The 24,639-nt window shown below is 32.2% G+C and overlaps 2 protein-coding genes and 1 long non-coding RNA gene across 3 annotated transcripts; 1 reads left to right on the top strand and 2 right to left on the bottom strand.

The window, feature by feature from the left end:
* The first annotated feature begins 777 nt into the window (after positions 1-777).
* LOC143064194 (myogenesis-regulating glycosidase-like) lies at positions 778-4,993 on the top strand. Its single transcript, XM_076236845.1, has 2 exons — positions 778-2,477; positions 3,602-4,993. Exons 1-2 carry the CDS (start codon positions 791-793, stop codon positions 3,853-3,855), a joined length of 1,941 nt encoding a protein of 646 aa, XP_076092960.1. The 5' UTR covers positions 778-790; the 3' UTR covers positions 3,856-4,993.
* A 1,169-nt stretch (positions 4,994-6,162) lies between these two features.
* On the bottom strand, positions 6,163-13,555 carry LOC143064193 (D-beta-hydroxybutyrate dehydrogenase, mitochondrial-like). Its single transcript, XM_076236844.1, has 6 exons — positions 13,327-13,555; positions 10,367-10,564; positions 9,693-9,845; positions 8,340-8,533; positions 7,118-7,357; positions 6,163-6,365 (listed from the first exon to the last, which is right to left on the bottom strand). Exons 1-6 carry the CDS (start codon positions 13,520-13,522, stop codon positions 6,264-6,266), a joined length of 1,083 nt encoding a protein of 360 aa, XP_076092959.1. The 5' UTR covers positions 13,523-13,555; the 3' UTR covers positions 6,163-6,263.
* A 5,736-nt stretch (positions 13,556-19,291) lies between these two features.
* Positions 19,292-23,595, bottom strand: LOC143064192 (uncharacterized). The gene is made up of 3 exons (XR_012975201.1): positions 23,456-23,595; positions 21,120-21,344; positions 19,292-19,698 (listed from the first exon to the last, which is right to left on the bottom strand). It is a non-coding gene; the product is annotated as an uncharacterized LOC143064192 (long non-coding RNA).
* Between the last annotated feature and the right edge of the window lie 1,044 nt (positions 23,596-24,639).

Below are 24,639 nucleotides of genomic sequence, written 5' to 3'. Positions count from 1 at the left end.
TAATGAGATTTGTCTATTATATGCCTTTTCGTGTTTCTTTGTAACATATGAAATCGCTCTGTACTTATTTATCCGGGCACTGTGTTATTGTGTGCTATATTACATTTTGGTTTTCTTGTCTTTCTAATCCCAATGTACTTGCCTTTATGCCTTTTTGTGCTACATATTTGTGTGTTTTTATATTGGTTAAGATTATAACACAAAGTTGCTGCTGTACCCCATTTTTTGGACAATTTCACCTTTTATTTCGTTAGTTTTGTTCACACATCGATGTCAGTATCATAGAACTGTTATACAAGTGAGAAATTAAGCTGGCTATAAAACCAGGTTTAATCCACCATTTTATACATTAGAATTTAAAAATGCCTGTACCAAGTCAGGAAAACGACAGTTGTTGCCAATTCTTTTGATCAATGTATTTGAGTTTTTGATTTTGTCATTTTATTACGGATTTTCCGTTTTGAATTTTCCTCGAGTTCGGTATTTTTGTTATATTACTTTTAATAACCATTAGGCATCTACTAAGGTACGCCACATCAAACTAATGGGATATACTTGTTTATAAAACGCCAAACTCTCTGATTCAAATACATAAAAAAAAAAAACGAATTTTAAGGCTAAAACTACTTATTTTGTTGCTTGGCAGTCGTGATGTTCTGTCTCATGGAGTTTTTCTGTACTCTTCCCTTAACAACAGACACAGTTGTAAAAAAAATGTAAAATTAAAAGGTGTCTTTTTTTTAGGTTATTAAAACCCTTTTTTAATTTTAGATTGGCAGTATTGTTTGAAATGGTATTTCGATGGTTTCTATGCTTATTATTATATCTATTAGAATATGTTGAATCTGACAGTTTCTGCACAAAGGATTCTTGTCAAAGCGTACGACATGATGCGCTTCAGAATAAGATAATATTTGAACAAGATACTCTTTTCGCCGAAATTTTTCTACCATCTATATTGAAAAAAAGTAGATCAGAAATATCGCCACCATCAGATGATAGTTCTCTCTCAATTACCTGGCCTCGATATGGATCTGTCGTTGTTAATCAAGAAATGATTGGCGAAGTAGGATGTCAGGTTATAACATGGACAGTTACAAGTTTGGACTTTGAACCACATGACTGTATATCCTTAGCAGACGCATACTGGTATGGAGGATCAGAGTTACATTATCAAAGATGGCCTTTTAGTGAAAATGAAATAGAATTACAAGAATTCGTCTCTGAAGATGTAGTTGTTATCAAAGGATCGTTTGGAAATGTTTTAGAACCGTTTTGGATTAATTCTAACGGTGTTGCAATTTTTGTAGATCAATTAGTTCCTTTACATGTTAGTTTTAACTCATCTGGATCGCAACTCATGTGCTTTAAGGCAAAGTATAGCAACGCATTACGAAAGCAAGACGATGACTATCCAACATTAAAGTACACTGTTTGCAAAGATAAAAATATTCTTACAGTATTCCAGAAATTAAGGCAAAAAATTATGGATAAACCACAAGATATTCCCGATTTGCGGATGATTAAAAGTCCAATTTGGTCAACATGGGCCAAGTATAAAGTTGATATAAATCAAGAGAAAATACTCCGATATGCTAATGAGATAAACGAATATGGATTCTCAAACAGTCAGATTGAGATAGACGATATGTATTCAACAAAATATGGGGACTTAAATTTTGATTCCGAAAAATTCCATGATCCTATCGAAATGATTAAACAGTTAAAACAAAAAGGTTTCAGGGTAACTGTCTGGATAACGCCATTTGCTAATCTGGATTCGAAAGCCTTTACTGAGGGAACACGACACAACTATTGGCTCAGAGATTTATCTGGAAAAGTACCAGCTCTTGTCCAATGGTGGCAAGGAATAGGGGCAATAATTGACCCTTCAAACCCAAATGCAACTTCATGGTACAATAACCGATTGCAAATGATGAAAGAAAACTATGGTATTGATTCTTTTAAATTCGACGCGGGAGAAAGAACTTTCATTCCAATACCATTCAGTTCTCATCAAATAATAAATAACCCAAACATATTTGCAACAAAATATGTGGAAATGGTGAGTAACCATGGGAATTTGATAGAAGTGAGATGTGGATATAAATCACAGAAACATCCTATTTTTGTTCGAATGGCAGACAAAGAATCACGTTGGGGTTATGAAAATGGACTAAAAACCATTATACCTTCAGCTTTGACCTTTGGTATCCTAGGTTATCCATTTGTTTTGCCAGATATGATAGGAGGTAATGGTTACGGAGAAGTTTTAGCCAAGGACATTATTTTGCCAGATCGTGAACTATATATAAGATGGTTACAATTAACAGCGTATCTTCCTTCTATGCAGTTTTCCTTTACCCCATGGGACTATGATAAAGAAGTAATTGAGATAGCACATAGCATGATCAGAGTTCATGAAACAGTTGTTACACCTTTACTGCTAAGTTATGCTGAAAAATCAATGCAGCATGGTAAGTTTATTTTTATTTTTTCAGTTCTGTAAGTCAACAATTTATCTGTTAATTGCTTTACCTTCATTGCTTGTACTGATTCTCTAGCGACGTCGTTTTTGTTGAGCCTTGAGGACCCAAATTCCAAAAAGTTGTGCCAATACGTTATATTTAAGACTATCAACATAATATCAATGATTAGTAAAGAAGTCGAGACATTTTAGCGTGTACACTCTTGTTGTCGGAAAGCACAGTAATACGCTTTCTCAGAAAATACCAAGCTTTGTTCACAATTAGTTAATTTAATAATTGCTAGTTTCTAAATTTTCTGATGTAAAATATATTATTTCGGTACAAAACCATTGACTACTGGATGAACACCTCTAATATTAATCCAATAATCCCTGAATGCTTGACTGAGATTTGATTTTCTCTGAAATTTTCGAATGGAAATGTATGTACAAATAAAGTGCAACTGTCAGCCAATTGTGTAAAGTTGCGATAGTAGAATCAGATTGATTTTAAAATTTAGTATTTTCATAAAGTCTCCTGCTAAAATTTAGTTTTAAAGAGACAAAATGTTTGAAAAATTAACTAATCAAGAACCATACAAATTTGAATGAACCTGTTTTGTTTTTGGTGTTCATTTTTCTTTATTCGGAAATGAATAAACTTATCGTTGATACCGACTTTATAATGTTGTATACCACGTGTTTCGTCTACTAAAGACTCAAGAGTGACCCTCGAGGTAAACACAACAAATGTCTAAGCTCAGATTTTGGGAAACCAAACTCCAATGATATTTATATTGCTCCTGATGAATTTTATAATTCCAATTATTCATAACTAATATTGAAATCATCTACTTGTCAATTCATTTATCAATGAAATCAGGATATAAAACCCATGTCCTTGTTAATGATTAAGGTGTGAGACTTATACTCAAGAAAGGAATTATTTCGTACTGGATAATAATGTCAATGAATATCTAAAAAGACAAACCGAATGATGAACCTGCATTGTCTTTAAGGGTCCTTATAGTTTACATAGTACTGGTAATTAAAGTTTAACTTCTCTATGGAGTTAATAAGATTATGTATGAATTACAGTTAGAAAACCAAATGTGTTTCATTGTATATTTTCAGGTTATCCTTTGATTCGTGCAATGTGGTGGATAGCACCAGATGATAAGGAAACATACAATATAGATTCACAGTTTATGGTAGGCAACACGCTCATGGTGGCACCTATCTTAGATCCAGGGGCTAGACAAAGGGATATCTACTTCCCGAAAGGGACGTGGCGAGATAATTTAAATGGACAAAACATTGATGGAGGACGATGGATTAAGAATTACCAAGTTCTTTTAGATCAAATAGCAACTTTTGATTTATTATAGTAACGTTAAATAAATTTACAACAGCTTTTAAAAAAAACATTATGATTTCTGCTATGTTAAAGTAAGCTATGTTTTTGTATCGTTTTTTAAAATTGTTTTAACTTATATGTTTCAGGTTAGGTAAAAAAAAATGAAGCGAGAAACATGATATTTTATAGGTATATTAATGTTTTAACGAAATATTAATTGAAGTAACGTTAATCAAACAGAATAGACAAGTTTTGCATTCAACAACACCATTAAAATTTGTTGGCTTTTTTCAAGTATTTTTAGCTAGGGGTTTAATTGCTGTACAAATGGCAAATTAATCTTGACCATGAATAAAAAGTAAAATATCAAAAATACCGAACTCCGAGGAAAATTCAATACGGAAGTCCCTAAGCAGGTGGCAAAATCAAAAGCACAATCACATAAAGTATTAGTTAAATTTGACTTAACTGATAAAAAATAATAGTCCCTTATTATTTCAATATGTTCTGAAATTGATTTGCCTTTCTGTAATGATGAAAAAAAAAATAATTGCGAATTTTGAATTCTGCAGCATACTAGTATCAAGAAGGTGATACAATGTATAGTTAATATAATCGAGCAGTATTGTTAGGCTTGACCTTTGCTTAACGTACTTAATGTCAGTTATACATGCAGCTCCAATCATTTGTTTGTTCATTACTTCTCATGTATACTTTTAATAATTCAGACTTTTTCGTTCCAAGTAGATATACAATGTATGTAATAGAATATTTTAAGCATCTTACAACTGACAAATGAAACTGAACATTTGTTAAAAAAGTATGTATTTTATTTTTCCTAATGTTAGATATACTTGAACACACCCGCAAATCGCGGGCATATACATCTTGTAAACTGTTGTAGGATGAATTTTTGTAAAAGATATTATGACTGGAGAAATTCATATAAGGTATCAAGCCCTCTCCCTTTTTTCAAAGTCCGTTATGTGTTTCCTTTCTGTTAAATTCAATTATTTTTCGTGTTTCTGGCCTTATACCACAATTATTCTTCCCATTTGCTACAATGCATTTTTTGGTAAAAGTCAAATTAAATTAAAAATTTGCACCGCTTCAAACATGAAATAAATGAAACTGCTTATTATTCTAATAAAATGTGCTTCTAGGACAATCCATCAGTGCTTTTCCTTTTGAGAGCCCTATTAACATGCGAATGGTAGGATTTGAATCTCGTATAAATGACTAAGGCTCATTTAAGGGGTGGTCTGAGGGGCCTTGATCCCGAAATCCCAGACTTAAAAACATGAAATTCCGAGGTGCGTATTTTAGCGAAATTCATATCCCGGCGACATCCCGAAATTAAAAAAAAGATATTCCCGCATCCCGTAAAGATCAATCCCTTAATCCCGAGCTTAAAAACACCCGATCCCGAAGTCCCGAATAAGTCCTGCCTCCCTCTAATCTCTATCCTACTTCCATTTTGGCCAAATCACTACTTTCACTTTCAATATTAAATTTTTATGCCCCATTTATCATGGGAATTACGTTTTCTAGTTTGTTCGTCCGTTCGTTCGTTCGTCTGTCCTTCTGTCCGGCTTCAGGTTAAAGTTTTCACTTTCAACAATAAGTTTTTATGCCCCATTTATGGGAAATATGTTTTCTAGTCTGTTTGTCCGTTCGTTCGTCCGTCCGTCTGTCCCACTTCAGGTTAAATTTTTTGTCGAGGTAGTTTTTGATGAAGTTGAAGTCCAACCAACTCGAAACTTAGTAAATATTCTCTATGATATGATCTTTCTAATTTTAATGCCAAATTAGAGATTTTATCCCATTTCACGGTCCACTAAACATAGTAAATGATAGTGCCGATGTGGCATCTGTATACTATGGACACAATTTTGTTTCCACATGTTTTACTTATTTCAATATATATGCAACTGGTATGACCCTTTAGATAGTAAATATTTCAGAAAAAAGTAGTCAGAATACAGAGTCTCTGTATATTATAGTAGTATAATCGTCGTTTATGGGTGGATAAACGCGAAAATATGATAATTGTCTCTAAGGAGGTATAATAGTAGTGGTTCTTGCGATCTAAAAACCATGATATGGAGAACGCTCTGATTGGCTTATTTATTTTTCATTTTTGTAATTTATCATACGATTGGTTGTTCTTGTGCATGTTTAAAACCGGAAGTCTTATTTATGACTAAAAGTCAGTCTGTTAACGGAAACAATATCCGGACACCTATTTTGTCGTTTTTTTCCCAAAATAACTCAATCTGGATAATCATAAGAATGGATGGCAAAAGCGACAATGCATGTTACCTAAAGAACACAGAGCCATGATGATTAATTTATTGAAGAAGGAAGAGAAGCGACATACAAAATGAAGTCTTCTCGTTTAATAGTATAGATAGTACAGATATCAGTTAATGTTCATTTTCAAGCAGACTGATCACGTGGTGATTTATAACACCCAGTTCTGCTACTGCAAATAAAATCACTAACGTATTCTGGTAGAAGGCTGTCTATTCTGGCCATTATCTGCAAAAAAAAAAAAACCAGTATAAAAAAATACAAATAGCAATCTTGAGCATTAAATTGTATGAAATGTTTTATATAATTTAAATTCGAGTGAGTAGCGAAGTACATTATTTCTGTCTAGCTGATTGTAATTTCTTAAGATCAACAAAAACTATTGAGGTAATACAATAATGACTTAATATAAGTAAACAAAAAGTATACCAAAGCGACAATGTTACATTTGCAACCCTTACACTACCTGATTGTGTGTACATTTGTCAAAATAAGAACCAAAAAAATCTAGAAAATAATAAATGAAATACAAAGTACATGTCACAAGTAAACTTAAGACAAGAAGAATAAAAACTTGAGCTTTATGAACTAACATATGACGGGCCTTTTATCAGTAAAGATACCTTTTCTGATTATAACTTCACCCTAAAATCAAGGTACGTCGAAAGAAAAAAAGTTTCATACCGTCAAGAAAGCCTCTTTGAAACATTTGTGTAATGTCATCAACCGAACATATAAAAATGAAAAAGAAAAATGTTGGAATACGATATTTTGAATTGGCAAGGGAATAATGGACAATAAGTACTTAGGTTGATTGAAAAAATAACATTCTTTCAATTTCGTACGTTGAAAGCATTTTTCGCGATTTACTTATCTTAGTTTTATTTATTGAATATTCAAACACGAACTTTTACATGGTTACGTTCAAAAATAATTAACGCCGTGACTTTTCTAATGTATTCAATACTAAAACAACTTACTGCCGTCTTGTCAATAAGACCACTTCCACCATCAACAAGGTATCGTGCTTTAGGGTGGACATTTAATAAGGCATCTTCAATTGCGTTTAATACTGGGTTAGGAGTAGGTGATGACCCGGTCTCCCCGTATTGCCTCATGTTTTCATATGGTAGATAGAAGTAGTCCTTCCCATAAACCGCTTTAACCTCCTCTGATGCTCTATCATACATCTGCTCACAATCTGCCTTCACTCTCTTGCACTGAAAGAACCCATATTGAAACACTTATAACGACGGAATTTTGCTTTCTTTTAATAAGCCTTAAAAGTATGTTGAAAATAGATACGTGGTAGACTTTGGCTATACCATTACAAGATACATGGCTCTTTAGGCAGGGCTTTCTTCAGATTCACAGTCATACTAATAGTCAGATAATCTAATCCGTTGTGTTTGCCACTTTTTGCATAGATTGTTACGAGATATACAGTGCATAGTGAATTATTGCGTCAAGGGTCTTCTCCAATTTTGTCCAATTACTTATAAATTTCAAATTCAAATTCAAATATTTATTGCAATATAAACTTTAAACATTAAGTTTGTGACATATAAAATAAGTAAACAATATAACTATAATTCACACACATATATATATATATATATATATATATATATACACAATCGTTCATTTAAAGTAAATATTCCAGTGTCCCCTGTCCTCAGTTCTAATGACCTTTTGATCTAGGACCCCAATTTATTAACTTGTGATGGTGTTGATGGATTGAGCATAAAAATCAACTTTTCTTTATCAGATAAATCATGAACAGAAAAATACACTAATTAAAATTATATTCATACAATACTAGAACAATAGACGGTATACATAACATACAAGTCTTTGATTCGTCACAATCGTAGATTTACTCAATATCTGTTGGTTTATTCAAACATTTTTACCGATTTTGCATTATTTCACATATTCACTTCTCGGCGTTTGATACCTACAAAATTCATACATATAGGTATGAACTATTAAGCAAGTTTCCGCCAATTCTGCATAATGACAAGTTCAAATGACATTACAGTTTTTTTTTTAAACACGAAAAAGAATATAAAACTTATTTTTGAAGATAAACAAGATAACTGTATCTGTGTTGGGCCAAATACACACATTCACAAACACACACACACACACACACAAAATTTATCGCATTAAACATTTTATAAAAAACGATTACAAGTTTACCATTTCTGGACTGCTGCAAGACGTTGCTGCATCATACTCCCCAGGTTCTATTATTGACACTCCAACGCCAAACTTAATCATCTCAAGTCTCAAAGAGTCACTCATTGTTTCCACTCCATGTTTTGATATTTGGTAGTTTGTGTTACCCGGGTAGTTAAGGCGAGCCATTACACTGGAAACATTCACTATTCGACCTTAAATTAGAAGATCGCAAAAAACTTGGTCTACGATGTTATAATGTTAAAACAGAAGATTACGACAAATATCATTTAATTAAAACCTTTACTTAATTTTTTCTTCGAAATAACATTGATTGGAAGTTTGACTGTAGTTGAAGAAACCTTATTTCCCATGAGACATTACATCCGAATTTTTACGGTAGTCTTGTGTATAGAACTGTAAAATTAAGATCCTTGCAAACTTATTGATACTTCAAGTACACTTATTCTTAAATGTTATCAACCTGAAAGAAAGGCGTAAGATATCAAAAGGGACATTCAAACTCTTAAGTTGGAAAAGAAACTGACAACGACATGGCAAAAGAAAAGACAAGAAAAAGATAATCAGAAAATCAACAGCACATAACTCACACTATAGAAAACTTAACATCACTGAGCATCACGAACCCCACCAAAAATCAGGGGATGGTTTCATCTCCCTCTCAATAAGTATCTTGAAAAATGATGTTTAGTACTTTTATATTGCTTTCTTTGTTTTTAGCTTTGAACCGATCTAACGAATCAAGTTGTTACTAATAGTTGGTATCAATGGTATGAGGCTTTTGATTTGATACACCAGACGCGCGTTTCGTGTACATGATAATTCACCGAAGTGCTGACTACTTGGTTTGTGATACCCTCGCGATGAAACTACTAAATATTTCTTTCAATCTATTCTTATATTGTGCGATTATTACACTGTCTATTTTTTTAATATGTCTATTTTTTTATTATGGAAGGTTGGTTTTCATAGATATGTTTAATCGTGACACATTCTTTATGTGCTCCTAACAGGTAAGGAACCAGTAATTCAGTCATTGTCGTTGTTTGCCAAATATGGTTGTTAACCATAAATCAGAACAATGGTCGTTAACCATAAATCAGAACATTGTTTTTTTTTCCAGGAAATTAACTATGTGACACAAGACTTTTTTCCTTTTTTTTTTGTGTTTCAGTTTATTTGTCCTCATTAATATCTACACGAGATATAAAGTTAGCTCTGACTGACTGGTGATATGTATGAAGAAATATGAACTTTTAATGATCTAGTATTTTATGAGAACGAGATTAGTGTTTTTTTTTTTCATCAAATGAATTTTTCTTTCATACTTTTATATTCAATGTGAAAGTGTACCTTTATTGTTTCTGATCTGTGGTAGAAATGCCTTAGTTACTGATATCATTCCATACAGGTTTACATCTAATACAGCTCTGTAATGATCCATGGTACATATTTCTACATCTCCATATATGTTGAAACCGGCATTGTTTACTACACCCCATAAGCCTGCATATTCACAAAATAAAAAAAAAAAAAAAAAAAAATTATTTGAATAGATCTTTAATTACCTATGTTTTCGGATGTCTGTTAATTTTATGCATGATGAATACAAATAATTTTACTTTTTATGATGACGCCACATCTTTTAGCATTCTGCGATTGTCCTTATCAATGTTTAATATTCTTGTTTTATTTATTTTCAAGTGATTCAGGTCAAAAACTTTGTTTGAAGGAACCTTCTCATACAACAAATGAAACGTTTGTCACGCTTTTTTTTAAATGTACTTAGATAGTATCACCTATAGGTTTGACACAATAGCTTACGTCTTTGTTCTTGTGCGGTAAAATGGTTTCAAACAATTGATTAAGGACATAAGCTTTGCAGTATTCGGCCTTTTCTGTTTTTGTTTTGTTCGAAGCCCTTCTGATTTAGGGTTTGATGTTTAAATTATCGCTTTGTCCGTGGCTTTCGTCTGTTCGATTTGATATGATATGTTAAATCTATCTGTCTTGTTTGTTCATCTTACCTTTTTGTTTAGTTTTGGTATTTACGAAAGAAACAGCAGCTTTTATTTCGTCTATTTTAGTGACATCCATCTGAATAACATGCATATTTGACTTTCTTTTTTTAAGTTTATTAGCTCCAGGGCTATCGACTTTCCAAACAGTGGCAAATACATTGAAGCCATCAGCCGCTAGTCGGTTCGCCAGATGATGTCCAAAACCTGTAGAAAACAAAGATGACCATTACACATTTGCAACACCACTTAACAAAAAAGACACTGTTTTATAATAGTAAAATTGAGAATGGAGAAGGGGAATGTGCCAAAGAGACAACAACCCGACCATAGAAAAAAACAACAGCAGAAGGTCACCAACAGGTCTTCAATGTAGCGAGAAATTCCCGCACCCGGAGGCGTCCTTCAGCTGGCCTAAACAAATATATACTAGTTCAGTGATAATGAACGCCATACTAATTTCCAAATTGTACACAAGAAACTAAAATTAAAATAATACAAGACTAACAAAGGCCAGAGGCTCCTGACTTGGGACAGGCGCAAAAATGCGGCGGGGTTAAACATGTTTATGAGATCTCAACCCTCCCCCTATACCTCTAGCCAATGTAGAAAAGTAAACGCATAACAATACGCACATTAAAATTCAGTTCAAGAGAAGTCCGAGTCTGATGTCAGAAGATGTAACCAAAGAAAAGTAACCAAATAAAGCTGAAATAATAATATTCCATACACACATCACGGGGCAGATATGTAATAGTACAATAGACGAGCAGAGCTTGGTGGTATACTTTTCAGTAATGACTTTGTTTGTAGACCGTTAATTTCACTGAAAGTTGTTTGTAAAGTTTGTGAAAAAAAATCCGGCCTTGTGTCAACCTGTGAGACATCTCAATATCAAACGAATCTTAATACTTTTATTGACTGAAGACGATACTAGGCCAAATAAGCTGAAACGTATTCTGTACTTATTTTTAATCAAATATTTAAAATCTTTATAGAAATAATCCTGTTTTTGCGTTTTAACCTTCAAATGAAAAGTTGATTTGCTGATTAAAAAATGAATTAAAATTGCACTTTTAGAAGTGTTTGCTTATTGATTATTGTCAAGATTATTATCTCCCACTTTTTGCCTAAAGGCTTCGTTTATATGTCATTTTGCTTTTCTTTTATCAAAAATTTTAATAATTAAGACTACTAGTATAACACAATGTTGACTGTTGTATCCCTATTTCCGAACTTTTTATCTGACATGTCTGTTCATTTTTTGGAACACATTGTTGTCAATATAATGGAATTATATGCGACTGTCATACAAGTGAGAGGTTTAACTAGCTATTAAACCAGGTTTGATCCACCATTTTCTTCATAAGGAAATGCCTATACCTAGTCAGGAATATGACAGTTGTTTTCTATTCGTTTGATGTGTAAAAAGTAAAATCACAAAAATACTGAACTTAGAGGAAAATCAATTCGGAAAGTCCATAATCGCATGACAAAATCAAATAACAAAACGCATCAAAAACGAATGGACAAGAACTGTCATATTCCTTACTTGGTACAGGTGTTTGAGCTTTTGATTTTGCAATTTTATAAAGGACTTCTGATTTTATTTTTCCTTGGAGTTAAGTATTATTGTTGTTTACTTTTGACCACTGGAAACACTTCAAGTATAATGTTAACCTTTAGATTGGAACGACAATGTTTGCAAGTTTATTCAATGGAAGACGTCATGAACCAGCATAAACGTATTTTATCCTGGTACCTTTCACGAGTTTACTTATATGCCAATTTGTACGCCTCTTGTTACAGCATGGTTAATATTGTAATTATACTTGACACCTATTTTAAGTTGTATGTCACCAAAATAAGGTGTTCCGTAGCTGTTATCACTTTTTCATAAGTACGAATTCTTATCTACCTCTAAGCATGCCATGATCACTAAAATCGATCGTTATCAATATTTACTTTTAGAATCAAGAAAGTCTCTTTTTTTTATTTGTAAATGAAGGCAACATTAGTATATCGGTTTATCAACAGTCATACATCGATTGAGAAAAAACAAATCCGTGTTACAAACTACAACCGAGGGAAACACGTCAATTTCGGAGATTTCTTTCCCCGAGGGTATCACTAGCCCAGTAATCAGGACTTCTGTGTTGACTTGAGTTATCATTGATATGTTCATAATGATAAATTCACTGTTAACAAAACTTTGAATATACTTGTATTTGAAATACTAAGGCTTTTCTACCTCAGGAATAGATTACCTTAGCTGTCTTTGGTCCTCAATGCTCTTCAACTTCGTAATTAATTTAGCCTTCTAAACATTTTTTTGATTCGAGCGTCAATGAAGGTTCTTTTGTAGACGAAACGTGCGTCTGGTGTAAGAGTAAAATTTTAGTCCTGTTATCTATGATGAGTTTATTTATATTCAAGAGAAAAACAAAGAAATAACCGGCTCAATGAAGGGCAATTAAAACAAACCCCATATTACATAAAAACGAACTACATTTTGTATTTAAAATCGATTTATGAGATTGACTGTCCCTCTGGTATCTTTCGTCCCTTTTTTAAAAACAACTGCCATATTCCTGAATTGGTACAGGACATTCAAAGATAAAATGGTGGGTTGAACCGAGTTTAATGGCTAACCAAACCTCCCGATTTATGAAAAAGTTTAAAAAAAATATCCCTTAAATGACAATACTAGCACAAACACACAAAAGAACATTCATCATGGAGATACGCGAAATTAAATAATATCATAGTCGACAAAACATGCAAACTGCAGAATAACAACGTACATAATCCATCAACGACAAACACCACACATCTAATGTTCAAAAACATGGCCGAATTACATTATCATAATACTTAAAGAAGAAACCAATGAAAATGTGTCCAAAATATAAAGTAATACATTATATGAATGAAAATATAGTATCTTTACGTCAACTGTATTTAATTACCTGTATCACATCCAGTAATTAGAACACACCTTTTTTGAACGGGTAACAGCTTCTTATAGTTTTGCTCCAGGTAGACAAATGTTAATTTCACAATTATTAATAAAAATAGATAGACATAATAATTCACACATATATTGAACACAAACCAAATGAAGAAAACAATACACAGTAAGCGATAGGCAGTCGTTATGTTCATTTTGTGTACTATTTTCACATGAAAGATAAGAACCTTGACACATGTTAATGTCAACAGCAAGTATAAAAGAAAGTGACAATAAGAAAAATTCTAAATCCATATGTTCAGGAGATCAACATACGAACTAATATTAAACAATGGAAAATTGGTTGAATGTTCATCTGCCGTGGTATCTTTCTCCCCTCTTTTATCTTATATATAAAGTTCTATGAGTCTGGAAATATTTAACAAATATGAGTAGAGATCTTCTTTCAACACCAAGTTCGTTAACCCATAAAACATACTGACACATATTATCAAATGTAACATGATATGTAGCAAATGTAATTGTTGTGTAAAAATGTATTATGAGAACGTATGACAATGTTTGCAGAAAGAAAGGTGTTGGGATTGCATTTTTAACTTCACTCGCAACGTAGATAATATGACAAAGCCACAATTTGGCCTCTTGAATTCGAACATCATTAGATATTATAAATTTAACAACAAATTTCAGACGTTCACAAAATTTGTCAGTCGGAAAACAGCCCTAGTGTCTTAAATTGTTGGATGTACAATACCGACACACGTCATATAGTAATGCAAATTCACATTCGGTATAACAGTCACACTCGGAAATATGACAATGATGGTAGATCTTTACTTTGTGTCTTTTTTGTTTTTGTTTTTGTTTAAATAGTTGGGTTGTTTTGTCAATATGATGAGTCAAGCTATTTCCTTCCTAATTTTACAATTTGTTCTCATGATGTGATGTTCCACCAACCACCACTGTCACTGGTTAGGTGAATAGTTGAGCGTATACACATGTATAACCCTGCCACTTTCTATACGTGTTTGTACCAACTCATTGTATAGTATTTCAGTGATTGTCTTTTATATTTGTTTTTTTGTTTTTTTTTTGTTTTTTTTTGTTTAATAATAGACAGTTGGTTTAAATAGTTTCACATTTTGTTATGTCAAAATATTTTTATGTAACTGCATGGTTTGAGTTCTGTTCAAGGTCAAGCTGATGTTGATTTCGGCGCGTCATTTATCTGAATCATGTTCAATACAGTTGTCTCATTGACAATCATATTACATCTCCTTATGTGAACAGTAATATAAATATCTTCTGAAAAAAACCCTTGAAATGTGATTAGCGAAATTCATTATGTATTATCTTTATGTTTGTCTTGTGTATAAATTTATTTCACATTAAAACAATATGGGTTTATTTTTATTTTTCAAGACTTACCTTTTCAATATCTCTATTAAGATTTTTATGCATTATTGAATTGGTGTTTATAAAATGTTTGATAGTATTAACTTTATATTTTTCATGTTCATAGGGATACACGTCGGTAGCAAGCTAGCACCGTACCTGCGATACTAGTGAGTACGTTGCATTGTTTTATTAAACTGCACTAAAGAATAGTTTATACTATATGTTTAAGTTACATCTAACGTGACGGTACCCAAATTGCACCTATTTTGACAGTTTTTTCAACTACGTTTTTTTACGATTATGACAAAAATTTCCATTTTGTTTTTATTTTGTAGCCTTATCCTTCTTTATTATATAGGTACGCCAGTTTGATTTTCAATTCATATGGAATCATAGAAAAAATTGCGCTGAACTAACCACCAAACCATCAATGATTCTTTAATGAGGAGTACCCAAATTGCATCCATGCTTAAATTAGCATCGTCAAAAGTCGAATAACAGAGCTTTTGTTTATTTTTTCAAATATTTTTAACATTGGATATTTATCCTTGCTTACTCTTTTTTTACGAAATGTACTTGGAACATATTGTATTTGCTACTTTCAAAAAGATGACATTTCGATGACGTTGCATGGCATGTTTTGAAATTTTACATTGATATTGATGAACTATAAAGTTCAAACAATGTGATAAAGAATTTAAATTTGAGTTTGAACTCGTTAGGGATGACCCTTGTGGTAATTTTTGTGCTTCTTTTACTAATGACGGTTCAATGAAAAATTACATTTTAAAATTTTTCGACAGCCTATTTCTACATTAAATTTTTAAAGAAAGGAGTAGGTTCAGTAAGACTCCTTTTTGCCCAAAAATATAGAAGTTTTACAAAATTGTGAAAATGTAATCTTTAAGCTATTTTTTTGGAAAGTTGAATGCTTCTGCTACATAAATATGGGCTGTTTTGACAATAAAATGCACAATTATCGCGTACTAGCATCATTAAGTCATGCTAAATTACTGAAATCTTCACAATTTTTTTCATTTTAGTTAAATTTTAGACGGTTTCCGTCTATAATGAATATGGCCGCATTCGTGTTCATTCTTAATATTGAAATGTAAGTTGTATTTGATGATAATACAAAACATATATAAAGGTTGAAGATGAACACTTACATTTTTGACAAAAAACATCTGAAAAGTGATGCGTTTTGGCATATTTGATAGATTTTTCATATTTAAGCTAGAATCAGACCGTTTTTAATGACTACATCAGTTAAAATCTTTCACATAAACTAATTGAATCAATTGAAATAGACACTCAAGTGTTTAACCGGAACTGCTCCTTTCATTTTTAGTAAATAAAAGCTACTACTGATGTATTTTTTATATTAAATTATCATTTTTTGTTTTACATTAAGGTTTTGGCCACCATCTTCTTAACCGTTTTGCTAACTATGACTTCATCGTACCTGCTGACGTATTTCATAAAACAACAGCGTTGCAGATAAGTTGACCTTTATGGAATATCTGTTTCACAGATGATAGTGGACATATTTCCAAAGTCTTTACAACAATCCTGTTCCCTTTTCACGAACTAATGACCGGGTTTGTACTAACTTGAACAACAAGACAGGTGCCACATGTGAGTAAGGATCAGCTTAACCTCCCGGTGTACCTGTGATCACCCCCATTATGTGCCGGGGTCCAGTTCCTCAGTCTTTAGTTTTCTATGTTGTGTTTTGTGTACTAATGTTTATCTGTTGGTCATTATCGTTTTTTGCCATGGCATTATCAGATTATTTTCGAATTATGAGTGTTAATATTCTTAAGGTTACTTTGGCCTCTATTATATCTTTATTATATGAAAATCAAGCATAGTCCTTCCCATTAGGTGTTTAGTATCAAATTATAAAATATATGAAAAGAACATAACTTGTATCATGCCAACAACTGGTTTCATAATAATTGTGTTTATTTCCAATGCAGAGACTCGATGAGTCTTAATGACCTGACATCAGCATCGTAATTGTATCCCTTGTGAATAAGTCTGTTTAAAGGTTTGGAGGTGAATGCCGACATTTTTGTAAAAAAATTACTATAAAAGATTGAATGTGAAATACCAGAACGTATAAGATGTTTGCATGTTGATTTATATTTACGAATGATGTTCTTGTACCGATGATAAAATTTATTAAATTTTTTGACTAGTTTGTGATATCGGAAACCCTGGTGTAATACTTTTTCAGTAATACAGAGATAACTTTCATTAAAACAAAAAACGTTGTTAAATACATAAGCAAATCGCAACAAGTTGAGATATATAAACACCATAAGATTGTGACAAGGGAACGTCACCATCTAAAATGGGTAATTAACACAATAAGAAATAACAAAAATACTGAACTCTGAAGAAAATTCTAAATGGAACGTCCCTAATCAAATGGCAAAATCAAAATCTCAACGACATCAATCTAAAAGACAACAACTTTCATATTCTTTACTTGGTAAAAGCATTTTTGTATTTAGAAAATGGTTGATTGACTATAACTAGTTTTAAAGTCAGCTAAACTTCTCACTTGTATGACAGTCGCATAAAATTAGTCTGTTTAAAGGTTTGGTAAGCTTTTGAGGTGAATACGACACTTTTGTAAAAAAATTATTATTAAAAGAATGAACCTGAAATACCAGAACGTATAAGATGTTTGCATGTTGATTTATATTTACGAATGATGTCCTTGTACCGATGATAAAATTTAGTAAATGTTTTGACTAGTTTGTGATATCGGAAACCCTGGTATAATAATTTTTCAGTAATACAGAGATAACTTTCATTAAAACAAAAAACGTTGTTAAATACATGAGCAAATCGCAACAAGTTGAGATATATAAACACCATAAGATTGTGACAAGGGAACGTTACCATCTAAAATGGGTAATTAACACAATAGGAAATGACAAAAATACTGAATTCTGATGAAAATTCTAAATGGAACGTGTCTTATTAAGTTGCAAAATCAAAATCTCAACGACATCAATCTAAAAGACAACAACTTTCATATTCCTTACTTGGTAAAAGCATTTTTGTATGTAGAAAATGGTTGATTGACTATAACTAGTTTTAAAGTCAGCTAAACTTCTCACTTGTATGACAGTCGCATAAAATCTCATCATACTGACAATGATGTGTAAACAGGCATAAAAGGTTAATCTTAAAAAATAGAGTAAGAGCAGTCAACATTGTGTTATAATCCTAATCAATGTAAAAATAAACAAATATGTCAACAAAGAAAAAAAAGTCATATAAACAAAGCACATAATCAAAAACGATCCACAAGAATACAAGAATTTACCATAACACAATAACACAATGACGGGATGTATAAGTACTGAGCCACGACGCATGCATATTACCAAAAATAGACTAAATACTGAAAAGTTATTACTTGCAAAGACAAAGAAAAAAATACTTTTCGTCTAATAAAGATAATACAAATCGTCAGAGCCTGGAATATATGCTTCAAGACCAGCGTATTTTATTTGTGAAGTTGATACGGAGTATTTGTCAACAAGGTCTTGGTAACTTCCGATGACCTTTTTTCAGAAAAAGGACGAAAAGTTCTTTGACATACTCCCGCTTCATCAACTTTCTGCTCCGACACTGGTGACGTTTTACAAATTCTGAGTGGAAGTTGCAAGCTCTTGAATAACAAATTAGTGGGAAAATGTATATCCTATATGCAATTGAAGTTTGTATATATAAGGGGTTCATTATGATTGTTAGTCGTTTGTTATTAATTTCTAATTGAACAATTCCTCTTTTAATTCTGTATGCTACAATGATAACTATCACATGCCTTCAGGACTTAAATAAACTCAATTTTGGTAGTCTGAAATATTACCTTTATGTGTACATTTGTGGTTTCACAGAAACGCTTTTGAACTAGGAAATGTGTAGACAATGCAATGTTTATATTAAAAGTCTCAATTTTTTTTACCAAGATATGCCAATCAAGCAGATAAATCGCTTAGCATAAGTGTTAAATATATATTTGTAAACCTGTTAAAAGACGTTTTTTTATTTGTCAAAATATTCATAGAGAAGTCGACAAAATTTAGCAAACGCGTTGATTAAGTTAAAACAAACGCATCAGTTTCATACAGGTCCTTTTTGTATCAAGATAACATCACGGAACCTCATTTTGACTGATCCGCTAAGACCTTTGTTTGAAATACCGACCTTTGCATACGGATAATTTCCTAGTTTCATGTCAGCATATCTACCACATGGACCCGTATAGTTAACCAGTTCTTCTTGTGTCTCAGTATCTGTAACTTGGATGAGACAATCGTGCTTGTAAGACCAACGCGTTAAGAATCGTAATGATAACCATTCCTTTTTATAAGGCAATGACGCCTTCCATATTTTCCTCCAGGAATAAGAACCAGTGGGAGAGTCACATAATTCAAAATCATTTTCTGACTTTCTCTTGCATGAGACCAGAGGTGACTTTTCTCGGTATACAAAGCTTCTTGGGTCATATCTCAGGATGAGTAAGACCTGGTCACCTTGTCGTTTGAGAATCATTGGAGGCCATCCTCCATGGGAATATAGCAAATCTGTTCTCCCAAGAAACTCGCCTTTGTAACATGGACCAAACTTTGAACAATATGAAAAGAACTGGTCTGTTGTCAGATATTGTGTTGTGTTTGACGTTATGTTGTAGATCAATCTATGGTCACTTCCACTAGCATACTTTATCATGGACGCTCCACCTCTTGGTCCATTTACTGGTATCTCGTTAAGATCCTTCATATTCATTGTAACATGTAGTTCCTCCTCAAAATATTCTGCATTTTTTGGTTGACGTAAATACTTAGAACATTCAGGGGGAGAGCAAAATACTTTTCCATTGGTCCAATATCCACCGGTACGACATGGAGTTAATTCAACCCTCGAGGTCTCAAGAGGATTATTGCTGAAATTGTAAAAGATTAATATTAGAATTTCTTTTATACTTGAAAATGTATCATTGGTGTACGTTGGTTACCAATAAACGTTAACTTTGTAGGTATTGATAAATCACGAATTTAAATGTTCAACAAACCACAAAGTTACATTTGGACCTATGCTGACTTTTATATAACCTCGGTTTCAAACATCCAAGAAAATCTTTTTCCTAAGAAAATCAATACCCATGAAAGTAAATGTATGCACAGTTTAGAGTGTTATACAGATTTATAAAACACACCTTCCAATATTAAATGGGACGTGATAGCTGAAAACATTATATATATATAGAAGAAAAGTCGTTGTGAAAAAGAGACAACCGAAGACCCTAAAATAATAATATCTCTCGGTTGTTGGAAACAAAATGTGTGTTCCGAAGTAAGTTAAACGATGTGGGCTTTGCAAATTCGTTAGAATCGAAACTCAAGTAAGTGTCTTTCTATAAGACCGAAGCGTTATTCAAGCCATGGCTCGGCAATCTTATGCTATATATTGCAGTTAAGAGAAAGATTTAAAGTTCACAGACAAAAAAGCAGTGACCAACCCTTTGGACAAATATATATCTGCAAACAAATTGAAATTTTCTGACACGAAAAATATAAAATGTTTCTGTTATATTAAATGAATAAGTCAACACTTGCCTGAGCTCATTTCACAAAGATGAAAATCTTTAAAATGTCAAAAGAAATTCGTCACGGACATTAGTCTTAGGATTTCCATATTGCAAGACTATGTGGGGTGCTTTTAGTATTTTTTATTTGATAAAATTGTAAATATCTATTCATCTCAAGGTTACATTAAATAAGAACATAGTCTTTAGTTAAGCTTAGCACTGGCATAATTGTATAACTACATGAAACGTGTGTTTCTCTTCTCCGTCGATTGGCGAAATTTAAACATGGACTAACTCATGTTGGCTTTACTTTAAATAACAATGATATCAAGTTTTTATAGGAACAGTATAAGAGATTTTGGAGTGCAAACCAATTATAAGCAAACTACTAAAAATAGATTCAAACCAAATATGGTGCCCTATATCGTTTGATGTGTTTGAAAAATTACAGCACATGTTTCTTTATTCATATAAACAGAAATTATGAAATTATTTCCGTTGCAAATTGTTTGCCTAACTTCAGAATATCAACAAATTTTCATCAAGTAAAAGCATAATGCAGGATAGTTCAATCCCTAAAATGATTAACAAGTCTATATTGGAATGTGTTTTATAGAACTGGCCAATTTAAAAAAAAAGCGTTCTGTGAATTTCAGATTCAGATATTTAGATTTATGAGATATCTTAACAGTGAAACTGAAAATATATTTGGAATTACTAAGGCATGTGATATACTTTAATGGCTTTTGCAACAGAACTATGAACATGTAACTCACTTTTTAAAATTAATATCAAACTCAGCAAGTTTGTTGTCCTTGTCGAAGCAGAATCGTGGAGTGTTGTCAGTGAAGTCTAGCAAACCCTGGAAAACAGTGTACATCGGAGTGTTTTCAACGGTCATGCGCACATTATCAAAGTATGTATAATCTGACACTTTTTCATCACTGGCAGTAACGCATCTTAAACCTGTATTCGATGGGGACAAAACGGCTTCTGGTTGTCTGTAAATGAAAAACAAATTAATAAATTTGCTAAATATCATAAACACAGATATTGATAACTTTAAAATGAAAATTAAAAAAAAAGTTCTTTAGCAATTAACTCTGCAAAATTCAAAGACTTATTCGTTGTAACCCTTTAGAAGCAAGAAAGAACATATGTATGCCATGATTGTATAGTTTACTTGGCTCATTGTTAACGGTCACAAACTAGATCCAGTTTTTGAAACATGTTTGGCCTCCGTCGAACTTTCTATTTTTACTATGATATATTTAGTATGGAAATGGGGAATGTGTCAAAGAGACAAATACCCAACCAAACAGTAGAAAGTAACCGAAGGCCACCAATTGATCTTCAACACAGCGAAAAAATCCCGCAAATAGATGTGGGCGTCAGCTAACCTCTAAGCACAAAAGTGTACTAGTTCAGTAAAAATGGATGTCATACTAAACTCTAAAACATAAAAATGAACTAAAATTTAAAAAATAACATGCAAGATTTACAAAATATTAAGGCTCCTGTCTTAGGATAGGCGCAAAAATTCGACAGGTTAAACATGATTGTGATAAGCTTTTATGACTGTTTCAGCGGAATAATACTGTTGCCTTTATTCATCATCTCAGTACCTTTGGTACTGACATTGCTTACTATATTTTTAAAGTTCCCCATTGATGTTGTTCATGTCAACATGTCATTCATGTTGACATAAGATGAATTAAGCCATATGTTTATGTACCTTTTGGTCAAATACCTCCTAAAGTTTAAAAGTATATATACGGCTCTGGCTTTCACGTGTTTTGGTTCTAGCCTTCCTGGTTAAGCTTAATCAAGGAAAGCGCATCGAAACTATAAGGGTTGATGCCACTGCTTGTGGACGTTTTGACCTCGAGGGTATCACAAGCCCAGTAGTCAGCATTTCGGTGTTCACATGAATATCAATTATAAGGTCATTTTTATAAATTTTCTGTTAGAAAACTTTGAATTTTTCGTAAAACTAAGAATTTTCTTTTCCCAGGAATAGATTACCTAGGACGTATTTGGCACAACTTTTTGTAATTTTGGGATCTCAATGCTCTTCAACTTTGAACTTGTTTGGCTTAATAACTATTTTGATCTGAGCGTCACTGGTGAGTCTTATTTAGACGAAACGCGCGTCTGGCATATTAAATTATAATCCTGGTACATTTGTTGTGTACCTTTGATAATCATTTTAGTGTTATATTCAATTATAACAGTTTTCGAGATGTTAAGACCATATTTTTCTGAATTAAAGCCTAAAAATCCTTTTCTTATTCGAGAAATTGAATTTACCGTTGACATTCCGATCAGACATTGCTCCGTATAAATAATTTTAAAAATACTCAAAGACGCCATTCTACTGCCGTACGGGAGAAGTCCCGATGTCAATATGTCTATATTGTAGTTAATCCCTGGTGTTGTGTCTTAGCAAAGACTTAAAAAAACATATAAATTAATGGATTATTTGATGATCGAAGGCGAAACCGTTATGACCGTTATGATATTGGATACTGTTACCGTAACACGTTGTCGTGAATTTTATGAATTATCTAAATTAAGTAAGCTCATGCAAATTACTCTTTATTGGCATTTTTTTCAAAATTTATATTCATTTATTTTTACCTTTTGCGTAAGTTCATGAGCATTTAACAATTAAGCACATTGAAACGTCCTGTGAAGGATTAACGCGACAGACTTTTAATATGTGTTGTATTTTTTATATATTATTTGCATAACTAAGGAACTGTTTTTTACAATTATATACAAGCAAAGCAATTATAGACAATACCATATCAAACAAAATCAATATAGAGCAGTCGCTGAAAGAAAGATTAAAGCAAATGAATAAGTTAACCTGCTAATATGAAATCATGCCACGTCGTTGACACAATATTTAGTCGAACAAACTAGCTGAAAAGATCATGACCATCTCCTGTTATTTTATTTTTTTTCTGTTTTTTATTAAAGTTCTTGCCCACACCAGTAACAGATGAAAAATTATACAAGAACTGTTTTAAATTAAGTTTCTGCTTGTAATCTGTACATAAATATATACAAAGAGAGATACAAAAATAAAAAATGCATGATTACTTACTCGGCATGATTGTCGCAGTTGTCGATAGCCAGATGATCTAGTAGCGATTCTTGTGTGTGTCGTGAACTAGACACAAATGTAACCGCTACCAAATACACACAACTAATCGCAAGGAACCAAGACATTGTTTTTAACTGTGGAGTGGTCTGAACAGATGTTTTTATAGTGAGCACATGATAAATTAATGTTATTAACCATTGGCACGATTTCTTTTAATTAAAAGTTACTTAAATCATTTTATACTATTATTTTTAATTTTTCAATGATTTAAAAATATGAATAACAGAATAATAACCTTGATACAGTACTCGGTCCAAGGTTAAATTTATAACAATAGCAAAATATAATTACATGATGATCAACATTAATTTAACTTTAAGCAACAAATTCAGCTAATACAATATATAATTACAATTTATTAATGTGAAATGTAAGATGTCAAGGTTCCAACAACTTAAATTTTCTCTTCCTTGAATGTCAAAAATAAGAGGTGTAAACTCATAATTCTGAATTAATTTGGAAATATGCTAGAACTTAATAACATAAAACAGGGAAAGGAGCATAGATTTTTTTAATTATACATCTCCATTGCATCAGCTATACCAAAACCTAATTGATTCAGCACCTTATGATAGAGTCGAGAAAGTCAATAGTAAAAACTGCCGGTGAATATAAGTAGGATGTATCCCTCTCTGAGACAAGATACTTGTATTTAAGATGACTCTTTTTTTTTTTAAAGAAAAACAGAGTAGGACCAACTCTTAAGATTTTTCTTTTAGTTTTGAATGGGGAATACTTGTGTGAAGTGTATAACAAGTCAAATGTTATTAATCTATTGCAAGATGAAAGATCATTAGATTGTATGTTCTCTAAAAGATCTTTGGATCTTTTTAGTATCCACATCTGATTCCCGCATCCTCTAGAATAGGTAGTTTCACAATAACTTTAAAGTCCTACTTTGACTGCTGATAAATGTTATGTTAATAATTTAGAAAAAAACCAACAATATATCGCTGTTTAAAGGGATACTTGTGTAGTTTAGGTATCCAATGCAGTGATGGAAGATTAAGTTCTTCATCTTTGGTTAAAATTCAAAAGAACTTAGAACAGACCTATGATTATCCAGGATCTGTTCTTTAATAAGTGACGTAATGGTATATGTTGATTTTCCAAGTGAATAGCCA

The sequence above is a fragment of the Mytilus galloprovincialis genome, chromosome 2 (assembly GCF_965363235.1).
Source record: "Mytilus galloprovincialis chromosome 2, xbMytGall1.hap1.1, whole genome shotgun sequence".
NCBI lineage: Eukaryota > Metazoa > Mollusca > Bivalvia > Mytilida > Mytilidae > Mytilus > Mytilus galloprovincialis.
The sequence above is the reverse complement of the archived record's forward strand: the minus strand, read 5'-3'. Positions and strand labels throughout refer to the sequence as shown.